The sequence below is a fragment of the Lacerta agilis genome, chromosome 3 (assembly GCF_009819535.1).
Source record: "Lacerta agilis isolate rLacAgi1 chromosome 3, rLacAgi1.pri, whole genome shotgun sequence".
Taxonomy (NCBI): Eukaryota; Metazoa; Chordata; class Lepidosauria; order Squamata; family Lacertidae; genus Lacerta; species Lacerta agilis.
Window position 1 is genome coordinate 44,951,812 of NC_046314.1, and position 17,536 is coordinate 44,969,347.

The window sequence follows — 17,536 nt, forward strand, 5'->3', positions numbered from 1 at the left end:
GTCATTTATTCAAGCCAAGTCTATTCCATCAACCACCATTAACACATCATAAAGCAGTTCAGCAGAAGGCATGAAGGAAGTGCATATCCTTTGTTGCTTTCTAAAAATAAACCTTCTAGAGGGGTGGAGTTGGGTCTTTTATTACCTTAATAGGCCTGAGATTATTTTGGAGTTAAGGAATGACATGGGAAAACTCATCTACACATCCCCCCCCCTCTACACAAAAGTCAAGTTGATTATCCATGAAGCACATCTATTCCTGTAGCTTTCAGTATAACGGAGGACTTTCTTTTTGCCATAGTGATGGGGTGACCAACGCAAAAGAGGACCAGGGCCCCTGTGTGCCTGACCATCACAGTACAGGAGAGGGGCTTTCAACAGGTATGGTTTGCAAGGTGGAATCCCCAATTTCTGCAAGACAATAACAAGGTGCAGGAACCCTGGTCTTCTGGGACTCAGCTGGAATCTCAACCCCTAATCCCAAACACATATCCCTTCAAACTATGAAAGAAAAGATACCCTTTTGTCAAGTGGAGTGCAACCTGTCCCCTCGTGTGCTTAAGGCAAACTCGGCCCTCCATAAGTTTTGGGACTACAACTCCCATCATCCCTGACCACTGGTCCTTTTAGCTAGGGGTGATGGGAGTTGTAGTCCCAAAACATCTGGGGGGCCGAGTTTGCCTGACTTGTGGTTAAAGGGCTGTGGTGGAGACAAATTTGCTTTGTGTTGAAGACTTTTCCTCCCTAAGGTCTTATTTCAATAGAATGGTGCTTTGTTGATCAGCTTTTGGGGAAATGTTTCAATTGTACTGCCTACTCTTTCTCACTCTTTCTCCCGGCTCCCAGCAGCTACCGCAATCCTATGCATGCTTGTCCCAATGAACGCAGCATGACTTCTATTAAGCGTGATTAGGATCGCACGCAGCTACGTGGAAATACCCAATTAAGACAGCCCACCAGCCAGCCCACTTTGACTTGGGAGTAAGGCCCAGGGAACTCAGCGCGACCTGCCTAGGCGAGGGGCTTCAAGCGTGCTAAGAGGAGAGGCTCCTTACGCAGGTGGTGAGCGCAGCGCAAATGGAAAGTGTCGCAGCCGTGGACGTGGTGGTAAAGCGTCTTCTCGATCAGGTCCTGAGGCTCGTAACCGGTCAGCTCGGCTACCCTGCCAGGAAAGAAAGAGAGAGAAAGCTGGTCGGTTGCTTTGATTTGGCACGTAGGAGCTGTTAGGGAGAGGGCAGAGGAAACCCCGACGCCGACCTACCGGGAATCGAGGAAAATGAGCTTCATATCCAGGCTGGCCCGGAACATGAACATATTGCTGTGCAGCTTGATCTCCGTCACGGCGCTGGGGGGCAGGGAATGGCCGACCGCCACCAGGCCGACGTTTTGGTAGCAGCCGTCGAAGGGAGACATGTCCAGGCTGTACTGGCGGATCTTCAGGTAGCCGCTGCAATGAATGACCTGTTGGGGAGACACAGAGATCCGCTCAAGTCGAGAGGGGTGTTCAGCTTGCCCTTCGTGGTCAGCGATCTGTGAAACAGCTGGCGCGCAAACAGAAATCTCTCCGGGACGGAGACCCTCAAACAGTAAACACGCGAAAGAGGGAGTGTGGAAGCCCCACTCGACACCGTGGATGTGCCTCCCTCAATGTAAACGCTCAGAGGATCGCGCAGCTGGTCTCCCCTCCCCTCCGTCTGGTGGTGACTACAGCGCCAAGGATTGATTTTGCGCGCCTGAAAGGGCCACGACAGCCAGGCAGGACTTTGTTTATCAGTTTACAACCGATGCTTCTCAGGGAAATAAGCTTGCACGCTCTCTTGTGTCTATTTGCAGGCCGCTTTTCCGGGTCCCCATTTAGCTGGTCGTAAGGAGTATGCCAGCCTCCTAACGATCTTTTATTTCTTCTTCTCTAGATCAACACGCTACTCCCCCTCAGTCATCCGAATGAAACCAGGTGACGTTCACCTGCCACTCATCTTCCTCTGTGATCAAGTGGGGTGCCGGCATCCTCCAACTAACCCGCAATTAGGAGGCTTATTATCTACACCTATTGACTCTCAGCAGAACGTGAGAACAGTGTAAACTTAAGTGTATTGCGTTTGAAGTCTGTGCAGGACGATCCCCCCCCCTTTAATTGCCTCTGGCGAGTGGTCAATATGCATAGGATTGGGGTGCGCGCTTTCACGTGTTTCCGAGGAAGTAAATTTGTTCACTGGGGCTCACTCCCGGATAAACGTGGATAGGATTAGAGCTTTGGGCTGCAGTCCTATACCCACTTACCTGGGTGTAAGCTCCACCAAACTCAGTGGGACTTAGTTCTGAGTAGACAGACGTTATAGTATCGCACGGTTGACTTTCTCACCCAACTTGGTCGCGTGGTTTATTTGCGATGACAGAAATCTATTACTACAACTCTGCATGTGCCTGATATAGATCGGCTGGCAAAACACTTGGAATTACTGGAGAGTCAGTAGGACAGAGCAGGGGCATACCCAGGATCAAAACTAGGGGGGGGCAAGCCATGGTCGCCCCCCCCCGTTTTCCCAGAGTTGTCGACCTTTTGGCTGGCGGGGTGGCATGACATGGGCCCAGGACTCCCGTGATGCAGGGGGCAATAACCAGAGGCGTAGTAAGGTTAGGTGCAGGGGCATCTTAAGCATATCCGGCGCCGGAGTACATAGATCCCTCCGGAGGGTGCCTCCCATTTCCCACATCATACATTCAACACACATTTAAAGCACATGATTTCACCCAGAGAATCCTGGTAACTGTAGCTTCCCACTCACAGAGCTACAGTTCCCAGGATTCTCTAGAGGAAGTCACGTGCTTTAAATGTGTGGTCTACTCTAGAACTGGCGTCAGCGGCTGAACATCTGCTTAACATGCGGAAGGTCCCTGGTTCGGTCCCTGACATATCCAGGTATGCTGGAATAGGACTGCATAAAAATCCCAGAGAGCTGTTGTCAGTCAGTGTAGACACCATGGAGCTAGGTAGGCCAGTGATACAACTCTGGTTAAGTTATCCCTCTATAAAAGTAATATTTCATTTCCTCAGGTCATGTGTCCCTTGTTAAACTGGCAGAAAAGGAGGGGCCCCACCCATTTTTTGCACCTGTCCTGCCCACCACTAGTATGCCACCCCTGAGAAATGGCCCTTCATGGAAAAGGTTACCCATTCCTGGTTTAAACTACCTTGATATGTTTTATGAGTAAAAGTAATCCTAGCTTCATTCCAGAATTACAGTATCTGATGTTTACATAAACATTTTGGAAACAGATTTGTCAGGGGTTGGCTTCATAATTTCTCAAACTTTTTGGAGTCCTCTGTCCATAGGAAGCCCAAGTGAGCCAGTAGTATTTACTCAAGTTTGCTTGGCATTCTTCTTCCTCACTTACTGGAAAATAAAGTGTCTTCCTTGTATTTTTGAAGTAAAAGGTAAAAGGTAAAGGACCCCTGGACAGATTAAGTCCAGTCAATGGTGACTATGGGGTTGCGGCGCTCATCTCGCTCTGTAGGCCAAGGGAGCCAGTGTTTGTCTGCAGACAGCTTCCGGGTCATGTGGACAGCATGACTAAGCCGCTTCTGGTGAACCAGAGCAGTGCACAGAAACACTGTTTACCTATTTAACTACTTGCACTTTGACGTGTTTTCGAACCGCTAGGTTGGCAGGAGCATGAAAAAAATTGGATTAAGCAAATAAGAGAGCCAGGGAAGTATAGCAGTTAAGAATGTTGGGCTAGGTTGGACCTGAGGGAAGCCCAGGTTCAAATCCCCACTCAGCCAAGAAGCTCATTGCATGACCTTGGACCAGTTGTCCTCTCTCAACCTTGCCAACCTTGCAGAGTTGTTACAAAGATGAAAAGAAAATCATGTTTACTTCCTTGGACACCTTGGGGGAAATGGAGGAGTATAAATGTAGTAAATAAAGAAAACAAGCAAACAAACAAACAAACAAATATGGACTGTGTTACTGGAAAGGTACTTTTCCCCAAGTCAAACCATCTAGCTCAGTACTGCATACACTGACTGGCAGCAGCTCTCCAGGGTTTCAGGCAAGGGAGATTCTTAGCCATACATGCAGATGCCAGGGAGGAAAACTTGGGTGCAAGGTGTTCTAACCACTTAAGGGGATGACCCTCCCCTTAAGACATAGATACATTGGAAGCCACATTATGCAAAATCAAACTCTTGGTCCATCTAGCTCAGTATTGCCCACACTGACTGGCAGTGGCTCTTCAGGAGTCTTTCCCACTTCCCAGCCCTAACTAGAGATGCCAAAGAGTGAACCTGGGACCTTCTGCATCAAAGCAGATGGTCTGCCACAGAGCTATGACTCCGCCCCCTGCTTTATTTGCAGATTAAATAAATAGTTGGAATGTTGGGAATTAGAAAAAAATGAAACAACCAGTTATTCCCAGCCTAGCTGGTGGGGGGGGCACTCCAGCCATCCTTAGGGCCATTTGCCCCTCTACCCGCCTTACCCAATTCCCCCTTCCCTACCTGGCTGACTGGGGAGTGGGCTCCACTCTGCCAAGGGGGGATGCCACAGAGGTTGGCACCCTCTTCCAACAGAGCCAAGTTTGTTCATCTAGTCTTCTCTTGTTTCCCCCACCTGGCATGGACCTGGGCTGGGAGGGATGAGATGGAGCTTTACTTCCCTCCTTCCCCTCTCTCTTTGATTCCAGGTTGTTGGGAGGGGGGTGTTTCCCCCAATGCATTGCCTTTTTAACCCTTCTCTGGCCCCTTCAGCCACAGATTCCTATGAAGGTCACTATGTAGCATCTTGGTCAATGCTGAGGTTCATGGACAGGAATTTTGAAGTCCTTTTTATATCTTGCAAACCCCGTTCTACCCTGTTATGCCTTGTTCCTGCCCCGCCACTGTTCCACCCGTTTTGCCTTTTTCCAGGTCCAAAAGGATCTATGAGCTGGCAATTGCCTGAAATGGTCTCCGGCTGTACAGTTTCACAATATGAGTATTTATTATCATCGCCAGCCCACCTTTTATTATTTTCACAATATGAGTATTTATTATCATCGCCAGCCCACCTGGGCAATCCTTCCCAGGAAAGTAACATTTTTAAATGCATTGAGAAATTCATTTAAAAAAATTAAAAAATTCCTTCCAGTAGCACCTTAGAGACCAATTAAGTTTGTTCTTGGTATGAGCTTTCGTGTGCATGCACACTTCTTCAGATACACTGAAAAAGAAGTCACCAGACTTGAATGCAGACTTGATAAAGACTTGAAGGCAGGAAAGTGGAAAACAAAGGGTTAAATGCTGCTGGGCAAAACAGCAACTAAGGAACAGGGAGAAGCCACAACAAGGAGACCCGGTGGTTTTAACACAGCAAAAGGCAGGGAGGGGCTGAACAGCAGTAATTGCTAGCGGCAGGTAAAAGGACGCTGCGAAACACCAACCCAGGAGATATTTTTGCTAGCGGTAGAAAAGCAGGGATTTTAAACAGCTCAGAAAAAGGGGGACAGAGGGAAACACCAACTCCAGAGCAGTAAAGTAACTTTAAAAGGGGCAAACCAGAGGAGTTGGGGTGAAGGAATGACAGACCTGACGCCCCGCCGCTGTGAGCGCGCTCCTCCTTGCCTCCGGGACAGGAGCTGCCTTGGGCAAGGGGGGGGGGGCAAAGGGAGGAACTTGGGCGGCAGGGACAGCAGCCTCCTCCTCCGCTCCTCTCCTCCTGCCCCGCTTCTTCCTCGGCCTAAATGGACGCGCCGGGCAGCCCAAGATGCGGCTCCTCTTGCCCGGCGCCGATCATTTTTGCTTCTGGGGGGGGGGGCAGCTGGCTTCTAGGGGGGGGGCAGCTGCCCCCGCCTGCCCCCCCTTCGGTACGCCCATGGGACAGAGACTCAGGGCGATTACTTGGCAGCCTCCCTTTGGATTACGTGGGCCACCTTGCAGCCGGAGGGGCAGTTAGTTCTCAAGCCTCTCAAGAAAGGCGTCCTCGACAGAATTAGGCACAGTCCGGAAGCAAGTAAAAAATCGGAAAACAGGCCTTCCCTCCTTCGGAAACTACGCAATTACCGGTATTCACACAACTAAATTCCCCGCAGTCGAATATTATGCACGTGATTTAGTGTTCAACAGACTTGCTCCCAACTAGGTTAGCCCCGAAATCAAAGGAGTTTTCTTCCAGGAAACACAAGGCTCTTGAAAAACACTGCAGTAACGCAATCCTAACCATGCCTACTCAGAAGTAAATCCTATTGAATTCAGTGGAGGTTACTCTTAGGAGTGAAGATTGCAGCTCAACAGAGTAAGCTGCTGCGTTATGACAGGCGGGCACTCTGAGGTCTCTTGAGGCCTCCCTAGGCATATCTACTAGGGAGGAAAGTTCACTGGGATTTGTTCCTAGAGCCGTGTATACGATCGCAGACTTCAGCTTTGTTGTTGTTGTTCAGTCATTCAGTAGTGTCCGACTCTTCGCGACTCAAAAAAGCAGAGAGAAAGCGCCACCACTGATGTCACCGGAGGGGCGATGACGTCATCTCCTAGGACGCTGTTGGCCAACCCTCTGTCTGTAAAGTAAGCTTTCCTCAGAGAGAAACCCATCCACTAAGCAGGGGAAGAGAGAGGTGACATCGGCATATGGGGCTAAAGGGTAAACTGGCGCCTTTTTGTGGGAAAATTCCAAAGCCCCTTTATTGTGGTCAACCAAAACGTCAAGCCACCGTGAGCAAGCGGTGGAGTCCTCCTGAACTCTTCCTGAGGCTGAATTTATAAAAGTTGGCATGGTAACTGAAGCCATAATGTCCTCCTTGGTCAACTGGGGAGTGGCTATGGGGAGTTATCATGAAGAGCGCCTGCACTTCAGAATGTATCACTTCGCCACTGAAAGTGCTTAAGGTAAAGGACCCCTGGGCTGTTAAGTCCAGTCCAAGGCGGCTATGGGGTTGCGGTGCTCATCTCGCTTTCAGGTTGAGGGAGCCCGCGTTTGTACACAGACATCTTTCTGAGTCATGTAGCCAGCATGACTTAAACCGCTTATGGCGCAACAGAACACCATGATGGAAGCCAGAGCGCATGGAAATGCCTTTTACCTTCCTGCTGCAGCGGTACCTATTTATCTACTTGCACTGGCTTGCTTTCAGACTGCTAGGTTGGCAGGAGCTGGGGCGGAGCAACGGAAGCTCACCCCGTTGCCTGGATTGAACCTCCAACCTTCCTATCAGCAAGCCCAAGAGACTCAGTGGTTTAGAGCTGAAGCAAGCCAACAACCAGATCCTAAACATGTTTACTCTGAAATGTCTTCCACTGACAGCACTAGCCTGGACTTTGGCAACTTAGTTGGGAGTAAGTGCCATTGACCTCACTGGAGCTTACAGCCCCCCCAAAATCTCCAGGCCCAGAACACTTACAGTGAGAGCCTATGTGCGTTTACTTGGAAGTAAATCCCAACCATTGACCTCCAAGGAACTTACTCTATAGTAAGCTGGTCAGCATAACCACATAAGAAGAGCCTGCTGGATCAGTCCAGTGACCCATCTAGTCCAACATCCAATTCTCACTGTTGTCCCCTAGGTGCCTGTGGGAAACTTGCAAGCAGGGCCCGCGCACAAGAGCACTTTCCCCGTCTACCGCTTCCAGCCTTATTTTCTCTATGCACAGGATTTGCACAGCCTTTAAGTTTTACCGAAAGCAATTACCGGGATTTTGAGGATCTTACTCCCAAATATGCAGATGATTGCTGGCTCACGGAATAATCCTATGCCTGTTTACCCAGAGGTGAGTCCCGCTGTGTGGGGCTTTCTCCCAAACAAGTGCGCAAGGAATCTCAGCCTTCATTGGGATCAAGTCCCAGGGAAACGGGCGGGATTGGCTGCCAAGTAAATGCCCTTCAAATCGAGTTGGAAACATGATGCAACTCTACACATCTCCAGCTAGTCCCGATTACTGTATCCCTATCAGTGAAGGTTTCAAAGCACCCTTGTACTCAACTCAAGTCCAAGCGCAAACAGTTCTTCGCTCTGCCGCTAGTTGGCGCTCATGAGCCCACCTACCTTGTAGCCTCCGCAAGTCAGCCCGGCGTTCCTTTTGGCCAAGACGCATTTCATCCTTAGGAAGAAGGAGCGCTCGATCTCGTACTCTAGTAAACAAGGGGGCACAATGCGCATGTCAAGGAAGAGGCTGCTCTCTGCCGCCGGCCACTGCCTTCCTTCCCACCCGCTGCTTTACTCGGTGAACTTTACCCTGAACGAAATGGGAATGGTACGGCTGGTGGGCGGTGAGGACGGCGGTCATCTCGTCGTGATCGGCTGGGTGGATGTACTCGTAAATGCTGTTGCCTGTCAGCTCAACCTGCAAGAGGGAGGAATCGGGGGCAGGGGAAAGAAAACAATAGAACTGTAGAGTTGGAAGGGACCTAATGGGTCATTTAGTGTTCAACCCCCTGCTATATCTTTCTTTCCATCGATGACGACACAACGTGCCCCCATTCTATACCCAGGGTGATCTCAGCCACCTTCAGCCCATTAAGCCACTCCATGGAATTGAGCCGCTTCTCTCTTCGGGTTCTGGTCTGGAATCTGAAGCACCCACGAAGGACGTCGATTCACACCATGAAAAGGAGCAAGGCTCTTCGAATTAGATGGACAGTTCAGGTTCAGTTGCAAACTGGCATCTGCACCAAGCAATTGGATACCTTAAACCAATAATGGGGTGGCCCTGTCCAGAAGTTGTTGGACTCCAGTTCCCATCAACCCCAACCAGCATGGTCATTGGACAGTGATGATGGGAGCTGGAGTTCAGCAACTCTTGGGCGGCCACAGGCTCCACACCCAGCCTTGGACCTAAAGCTGAGCACACCCCCACTGAATGAAAACTTATTTCTGAGCAAACATGCACAAGACTGGCAGCAAGTAAGAGGCATGGTTGCCAATCCTTGGCAGGTTTGCTGTGCCTTTAAATGTGACTAGAAATTCAACAGATGAAGCTTTGCCTGAGCTGTAAAGGGAAATACTGTAAATTGAATGTATATCCCACTCTTTCTCTTGAAGGAGCCCAGGATGCAAGATGAGTCAAAGCTTCACCTCCTTGTCATCACAGAATTCATCATGCACAGGAGCTCAGCCAATCTTCTGAACAGAGATTTCTGGAATTGTACCTTGGGCATGCCAGCAGTAGCATAGCAAGGGGAGCCACAGGAGCAGTTGCCCTAGGCACAAAATTGTTAAGGATGTAAAATTTCAACACCCGGTGCTGCCTCAATATAGTTGCATGCTTCTTTTGCTAGGCTCCATTGGCAACGGCTTCTCCATGTGAACCAGGAAGTGACCTCTCCAGACAACTGAACGTTTCCAAGCACAATTCCAAGTGTTGGTGCTGACCTTTAAAGCCCTAAATGGCCTCAGTCCAGTATACCTGAAGGAGCGTCTCCACCCCCATCGTTCTGCCCGGACGCTGCGGTCCAGTGCCGAGGGCCTTCTGGTAGTTCCCTCGCTGCAAGAAGCCAAGTTACAGGGAACCAGGCAGAGGGCCTTCTCGGTAGTGGCACCCGCCCTGTGGAATGCCCTCCCACCAGATGTCAAAGAGAAAAACAACTACCAGACTTTTAGAAGACATCTGAGGGCAGCCCTGTTTAGGGAAGCTTTTAATGTTTAATAGATTATTGTATTTTAACATTCTGTTGGAAGCCACTGAGTGCCAGCATGCCCCAAGTCTATTCAATTAAACACTATGTGAGTGTTTAATGGAATGGACTTCCAGCGCAGTGGAAATGTCTCCTAAGCTCCAGTCCTGTTTATGTTCCTCTGCAGTGAAGTGCCACTGAACCCAGTGAGGCTTCCCAAAAAGTCCATCACCCTGAGATCTGTGGATGAAGGGTGGTATACAAATTTCATTAATAAATAAGTACTGTACATTTAGGACCAGACTGTTAGGATTGCACTGAAGTTATCTTCAATGGGACTTGAAAGCACCACCCTGTGCATGTTTACTCAGAAGTACATCTTACTCAGTTTGAAAGGATGTGCTAAAAAAAAACCAACCCTCCAAATGAATGGGACTGACTAGTAAATGGGGCTAGGATTTGCACTAGCAAACAGGCTTGGCTTCACCTGCCTTGCTCACCAAAAGCAGTGGAGGTGAAGTATTCAGGTCTCGCATGTGAGGTTCCTGGCCTTGAATGTTGTTCATCAAACTGACTCCCCCTCCCTCTTTGCCTGGATTCATAGCATACCTGAGACAAACCCAAATGAACAGAGGCGGTTTCAGAGATGTACATAATCTTGCCGTCCGGAGCTACCACAAATATGAAACCGTCCAAAGTCTGCAAGGAAAGGGGCAGAAAAGAGCTATGTGTAAAGTCTGGTTTATGAGATGCTGGTCCTCGCCAACCCTTCTTTGCTCTCTCCTCCAGGCCTCAACAAGTGAGGAGTGAGGAGCGAGGAGCAGCCTTGACTTTCAGGCTGCAATCCTTATACACACTTACCTGGGAGTAAGTACCACTGAACTCAGTGGGGCTTACCTGTGAATAGAAATGTATAGGATTGCACTGTCCAAGACAGTGTGTGAAATGCAAAACACAGGCCTTCATTCAATTGCCATCACAGTTAAAAATCTGATCCTAAATCCACAATCCTTGTCCCCTGGGAATCCTTTTCCTGTATTTAGGCTGATGGGATTTGCATGGGGGGAAAGTGGACAATGAGAAGAACCAAATTTCCTAGACTATCTTTCTGACCCAACTGTGTAGACTGTATACCTCCCTTCAGATGTGATAGTCTCAGAGTTGTTGACCTCACTTCCCACTTCCTTCTCCTTCTTGGTCCCACCTTGGGAGGAGGAGACACCTTTACCTTTTCTCTCTCTCTCCCCTAAAGGGGTCTCTCATCTCCAAGCTCTCTTTCAGAGAATCTCCCATTAACCAACAGTTCACAGGATTCTTTGGAGAATATATAGCAGCAGATATCTGACTTCAGCTTGTAGTGTAGATATAAACTCACTCCCTGATTCAGAACCCTCAGCGGAATTGAAATTATCCTACTGATCTTGAATGGAATCAGAATCAGTATCGGTGCTTATCTCAGTCGTGCATTGATTCAAACGTTGCTAACGCTGCCCTTACCCGTATAATTATTCTGGGCGATATGGTTTTGAATTATATAAAAACGCATAATGATCATTAACAGCCTTCCAGTATCTCCGGAGATCATATGAGACAGATTATTGGCCTTGCCCCTTTAAACCGCGATTGTCTTCTCGGAAAGTGTCCACAATCCCAGGCGGAAGGGCCTTATCTGTCACCTGCTCCCTGGCACTATTAAACTGGCAACGACAAGGGGCCGAAATATGACCCCACCCTCCCGCAAATCCTGAAACAGACTTGCCATAGGCCCACCACAGAAGTCAACGCGACGTTTCCCCTGACGGCACTTTATCAGGGAGAGAAAGAAAGGACATTTTACATGGCTGGGGCCCGACAGATCTGCAGGTCGCTCCCCAGGGGACCGTTTCAATGACCTGCAAACCTTGAGGAACTCGTCGGAAGGAACTCGTCGGAAAGAGCATCAAGCCCATTCAGGAACTCGTCGGAAAGAGCATCAAGCCCATTCAGGAACTCGTCGGAAAGAGCATCAAGCCCGTGTTTGTCTTCTATCACGAGCCTTCTATAGCCTTCCTTCCCAGTCTGCCGCTATCTCGATTGGGTTGCCCGGGCTCTCACTAAAAATCTTAAGGAGCTGCATTCCGGACTAGTACCTGCAAAAGGTGAGATCCCAGCTCGCGCCCAACGTTGTCCAAAGGGCTGGTTCGACTCGCGTGGCCCCAGGCTTCTCCAAGTCCTGTGGAGACATCACCGCGTTATTCGGGATCTTCGGATGAAGGGCGGTATACAAATTTATTAAATAACAGAAATAATAATTAGGGTCCTAATGCCTGGTCTGGCAATCAGCGGTATATATTCATTGAATAAGAATAATTATTCTGTGGTTTCCACCTGGCAGTACAAGAGGAGGTGGGGAGGGGTCACGAATAATAAAACTATAAAGATAATATTTTTTCGACTTTCCAGCTGGGCTGCGCTTCCATTGACTGGACTTCAGACGTTCCAGCCTGAAACCACTTCATTGAATGATAATTCGATTGAAATAAATGCGGGTTTATGTTTTTCTGGATTAAGTATAACAACCTCTGCTCTGACTGGTGGCCTGGAATGCTTTTGCTTCTCGAATAATTGAAATCCAACCAACTGGCTCTCTGGAAAATTTTCTTCCCACATTCATACATCCGTTTCATACACGACGAACCAATTTCTGGTACCCAGAAACTAGTTTTTCTGCCAGAAATGTGGGGAACAACTAAACCCATTCCCTTTGGAGGGCCCTGGAAAGAGAGAAACGCCGTGGAAACGAACATGACGGGGGTGCTCAGCTTAGCCACAACTATTCTGTTCAATATTTATAAAAACACCAAACTGGGTGTGAACAAGCAGCCAGCTCCTGTAAACACACAAACGGTTGTGTGGCCATTCAGCTCTCCGAATAAAATAAAAGCGGCAAAAGCGGTTATTACAGTTAATACGTAACTTCGTCGCATCTTTTTTGCAGATTTCAAATTGAGGGAATTTTATTTGGGAGGCGAAGGGCTGTTCCCCAGCCACGAAGGAAGCCTTGAAATTTCCCCTCCTCTTCTCTGGGCGTCAGTCCTGTCTCTAGAAGGAACGTTATTCGGAGGGGAAGTCATAGGATCGACTTACAAATCCTAATTAAAACCGTGGGGCTGCATGACGTCTGAGAGCGTGTCCTCATGAATTAATCCCACCACCTCCACCCCACTTTTCCTCCCCACCCCACCCCCATGGTCTCTTCCAGTCCCCCTGTGTCGGGAATTGTTCCCTCTAGTGGAAAGCAGGCCGGCCTCCGCCTGCCCCGGCGGCAGAACCAGGCAGATGATCCAAAAAGCCTGCGTGTAGGAAAGGACGTTAATGTGTGTGTGTGTGCGCAATCGCGGGTTTTTCTTTGTCTGCAAAGCCCTTGTTCCTGGCATTCCTCCTTATCTCCCCTCCCTCCTCCTTGTTTTCTTTTTCCGACTTCTGAAACGGCTGCAGCTCCCGGTTTAAATCGAAACCATTGGATTAGACCCGCGGTGCCAAGCATAGTTTATGCCCAACCAACTAGTGGTCGCAATAATCAACAACCTCAAGCAGAATCTGTGCGCTGTGGATCCGGGGTGCTTTGCTAAACTAAGAGACACATCAGCTCGAAGTGCCACTGGAATTACTGGGAGGATGCGGGTGTCAAAGGTACGGAGGGGTCCAAGGGCGTGGTGGCTCAGCTGGGTTGTGGGTCGCCTACAACCCCGGACACGCCTCCTCTGTTGCTCATCCAGATTCTCTCGCGCCTGGATTCCAACGCACGTTTCCTTGCTAGTGCCCTCGATGCCGCCTCATCCCATTACACCCCCTAAGTGGGCTTAGAATGGAAAGCAAGCGGCCCAAGAGCCGCCTCTTGTCGTTGATGCAGCTAAATCCCGCTAACGATCGCGCCCGCGCTACGCAAACACCGGGCCTTCTTCGCGCAAGCCTTCGCCCTTGCCTTTTCTTCGCCTCCCCCCCCCCTCCGGCCCACTCATCTGCCAGAGAGCCTCCCACGCGTTTCCAGGGACTCGCTCGCGTTCACAAGCACGGGAAAACTCGTGAAAGCGACCGAGCCTGAGGAAACGCGAGGGCAGAAGCTGAGCTAGCTAACCATTGTGACAGGCGCTCATAGATGGCAATTTATACGTTCAGTGCTTTAGCAGTGGTGCTGTAAAACACTGGAGAGGATCCGCCCCGGGCTCAGACCTGTCTACAACTCGGTTAAACCAAAGAGCGCTTGAATCTAAGCCGATTGCTGCACATTCAGAGCAATTCCTCTGTGTGAAGATTACTCCCAGGTAGAAGTGCACAGCACAACCCTATCCACGTTGACTCCTGAGTCAGTCCCACTGTATCCAAATGCCATGGGACTCTCCCGGGAAAGTGTGCGTTGGATTTACGCCTTAGATCTATAATTTACACGCCCATGATTTACACATGCACATATACACACGTCAGCGGACCATACATCCAGATGTTCAAGGTCAGCGGGGTAAGCCGCCTAAAATCCTGAGCCGTGAAAATCAAGTCGTTTGGCCTTTATAGGTTCTTTTTGCTCTCTCTCTCTCTCACTCACACACACACATACATACACACGGTCTCCCAACTCTGACAGTGCATCAGTCCTGAGCATGTTTACTCAAAGGCAAGCCCAATCGAATTCAATGGAATTGACTCCCTAGTAAGTGGGATACAGCTGAAGTCCCTAGAGCCCAGCGATTATTCAAAGCTAAGCCCGAGGGCAATCGAAGTCGTATTTCACTTTGCCAAAAAGACCGAGGACGGTGCCAAAGAAGGGGAAAGCGGACCTGGAGCCACCCCGTTCAGATTTTCCCGGAATCCACTCGGCCTCCTCGTCAGCATAGCCTTGGACTCGCCAAATGGAAGAGGACAGGCGAGTCCTCGCAGGAGTCCACCTGTAGCATATATAGACTGACTTGCCTCTTCTATTTTAATAGCAACCATGACATGAAACTTCTAGCCATAGGAGCCAGATCCTAGGGACTGAGGTCCCTTCGCCGCCGCCCCCAAATAAAATATTTGGGGGGGCAGGCTCCCCCCACAAGTTGATGGGCAGTGCCATTCACATAGTGTGCGTGTGCCGAGTCTTGTGATTACGTGGGGCTGGGCTTACCTGCCCCTCCCCCCAATATTTTATTCAGGTTGGCGCCTCTGCTTCTAGCATAGGTCTTCCCACAATTATATGGTCCATAAGGACCAGCATCTACTACCTAAAAATCTTGACAGCAGTGTTTCCAGCGGTTCCTTTTGGAACCGTTATATTATAGTATTGTGATGGTTTTATTTGGTTTTAACGTTGTGTTTTCTATTGCTGTACCCAGCCCTGGGACTTTCAGGTGACGGGAAGGTAATAAATGGTACCGATAAATAAAAACAAAACAAAACAGCTTCCAGACAGTGAACCCGGGATCTTCATCAGACTTTCCGGCGGAAGTCCGGGGTCCCACAGAGCGAGATGAGCAGGCGGACTCCCAAAACTGAACCGGGTTGGCTCACCGCATTTGATATGAGCAAAGCTGGATCCATTATGAAGTAAATCTTTAAAGGGGGGGCATTAATTCCAGAGTCTAAAACGACCAAACTGAACTTTCTGCATGTTAATTGCGTGCTCCGATTCCTCTAACAGTGAACGCGCACAGGGGAATCGGACCCTCTGCGCCTGGCTTGGGCAGGTCTTATTGAATTCCGCAACAAGGTACTCTTCTCTCTCCCGACTTCATGTCTGTTGGGACACGCCTAATGGCTGGGGATTTCGCGCAGGTAGCCCAGGTGCGCAAGAAGGCAGGACGCCTGAACCTTTCGTAGTGGCTCAGAAGCGGAAAGGCTAGCAGATGCGTGATTTACCATGCCCTCCGCTCTTGTCCTCTGCACAACTTTTAAATGTCTAGGAGCCGGGTGCTGCACACACACACAAGCTTTGCCAACACTAAATATTGGGAGGACGAGAACCCAGTGGATTTCAGAGAACACCCCTTCCTAAATCCCACCTGGCCGCGGCCGCCTACAGGTGGGAATCAGTTACAGGTGGGTAGCCGTGTTGGTCTGCCATAGTAAAAAAAAAAATCAAAAATTCTTTCCAGTAGCACCTTAGAGACCAACTGAGTTTGTTCTTGGTATGAGCTTTCGTGTGCATGCACACTTCTTCAGATATCTGAATATCTTCAGATATTCTTCAGGTATCTGAAGAAGTGTGCATGCACACGAAGCTCATACCAAGAACAAACTCAGTTGGTCTCTAAGGTGCTACTGGAAAGAATTTTTGATTTTGTAGGTGGGAATCAGACTTGGTGGAGTGGGGGCGACGACGGAAGTGGCTGTCAGGGAAGGCTCCAAGCTGATCCTTGCTCGGAAGTAAAGTTCAGCGTGGCTCAGGGAAGCTTCCTGAATCCCGGGGCGCCTAGAATGACTGGATTGATGCGCATTTGGAAACGCCTGTCCTTGGATTCAGTGGCGCTCCCTCCTGAGGGTTTCAGCCTGGAAGTCCAAATCCGTACGTGTTTGCTTTCTTTAGAAGGGAGTCCCCTGTGGCTCAAGTCCCCTGTGTGCCTAAGTTGTTGGTTGTTGGTTATTGTTTTGTGTTTTTTTTTTTAAGGCTTGTGCTTCGAGGTTTGACTTTCAGTGATGGAGCCTCGAGAGTTTATTCACTCCCTCAGCGCCACGATTAAGTGAAAGGGCGTGGCTATCCAGCTACATTCAGATAGACGTAGCTGCCGGCTTAAATGAGTATTGGATCGTCTGTTTTTTAAAAACAACAACAACAACAACAACAACAACAACGACAGCCAACTCCTGCAGGGTTCGTTCTTCTTCGGGAAACAGAAAGTACTGTACCGAAGCCTGATTGGCCGGGGGAGGCGGGAAGGTCTCAGATTCCGTTTGGGCGCGTCACTGTCTGAAGGAGACATTCACGGGTGGGTTCCTTTCGTTTCGATGTGTTTATTAGCGGAATTCACAAGAAAGACGTAAAGACGTGTGTGTGTGTGTTTTTTTGGGGGGGGGAGCTGCCTGGATGTGCAGATCTGCAGAAACGTATTAAGGAGGTTTGGATTTAAACAAGCAACTAGAGTAACGCTGTCCGTGGGCGTACACACAGATACACTTGTCGACTCACGAGACCCTCTCTGGGCGATCCAGGCGTTCCCATTCCAATCTCTGTGCTTTTCCCAGTTGCTGATTAATCCGAATGCAAAAGCGGGGGGGGGGGGAGCCTCCTATTTCTCTTAGGCTACTAAAAGTGGAGCAGCAGATCCTGCCCCGGCGGGTTAATAAATAGCCTGCCTGCATTACAGGTTAACTTTTGGGCAGAATCCGCTCTTCTATTCTCTCCTGCCTCCCCGCCCTGCTCTGCAGCGCTTTTGCTCCTGTTCCGGGTGAACTCCTCCCTCCAGCCGAGCCGAGTTAATATTTTCTAAACAAACGCTTTGCTCGCCCTTCCGAGCACTTCTCTTCCAAACTGAGCCACGTGAGATTTAGGAGGGGGGCAGGGAGCGAGAGCCTTCTACTGGCCAGATGTCTCCATCCTTTCCCATGAATGACTGGCCGCCATCTGACCATTCTCCAATCCTTTGGTCTCTGAGATTCCTTAAAAGCTCGCCGCGGTGGTGGGTGGGCGACTTCCAGCTTTTTCAATCCATAAACCTCGAGGGCGTCGAGGTTGCTGTCTTATCCGCTTATTGAGAGAAGCCCCACTGAGCTCAAGGAGACTTAGTTGCCAGTGTATTGTAAGTCACTTTGAGTTACCTTGGTAAAGAGGTGACCAACACATTTAATTGACGGGTGGTGATGGTGGTGATAGACTTGCACTGCGACTCAAGCTGAGTAACACTGACTTCTCAAACTGACTGATCTCCCTTAGTTGCTCCAGTCTAAAACGCCCCATTGATTCAATAGCACTTAGCGCTACAGGAACATCGGGATCTTACGAG

The 17,536-nt window shown here is 49.5% G+C and overlaps 1 protein-coding gene across 2 annotated transcripts in view; it reads right to left on the reverse strand.

Moving 5' to 3' along the window:
- The window catches only part of SIM1 (SIM bHLH transcription factor 1), a 61,512-nt gene that overhangs the window by 25,483 nt on the left and 18,493 nt on the right, over positions 1-17,536 (reverse strand). For both annotated transcript variants that reach the window (XM_033143492.1, XM_033143491.1), the window contains 6 exons: positions 11,714-11,796; positions 10,194-10,283; positions 8,206-8,314; positions 8,017-8,102; positions 1,262-1,461; positions 1,056-1,162 (listed from right to left, as the gene is read on the reverse strand). In XM_033143492.1, coding sequence (XP_032999383.1) covers positions 1,056-1,162; positions 1,262-1,461; positions 8,017-8,102; positions 8,206-8,314; positions 10,194-10,283; positions 11,714-11,796 — 675 coding nt within the window. The remainder of the gene's footprint in view (positions 1-1,055; positions 1,163-1,261; positions 1,462-8,016; positions 8,103-8,205; positions 8,315-10,193; positions 10,284-11,713; positions 11,797-17,536) is intronic.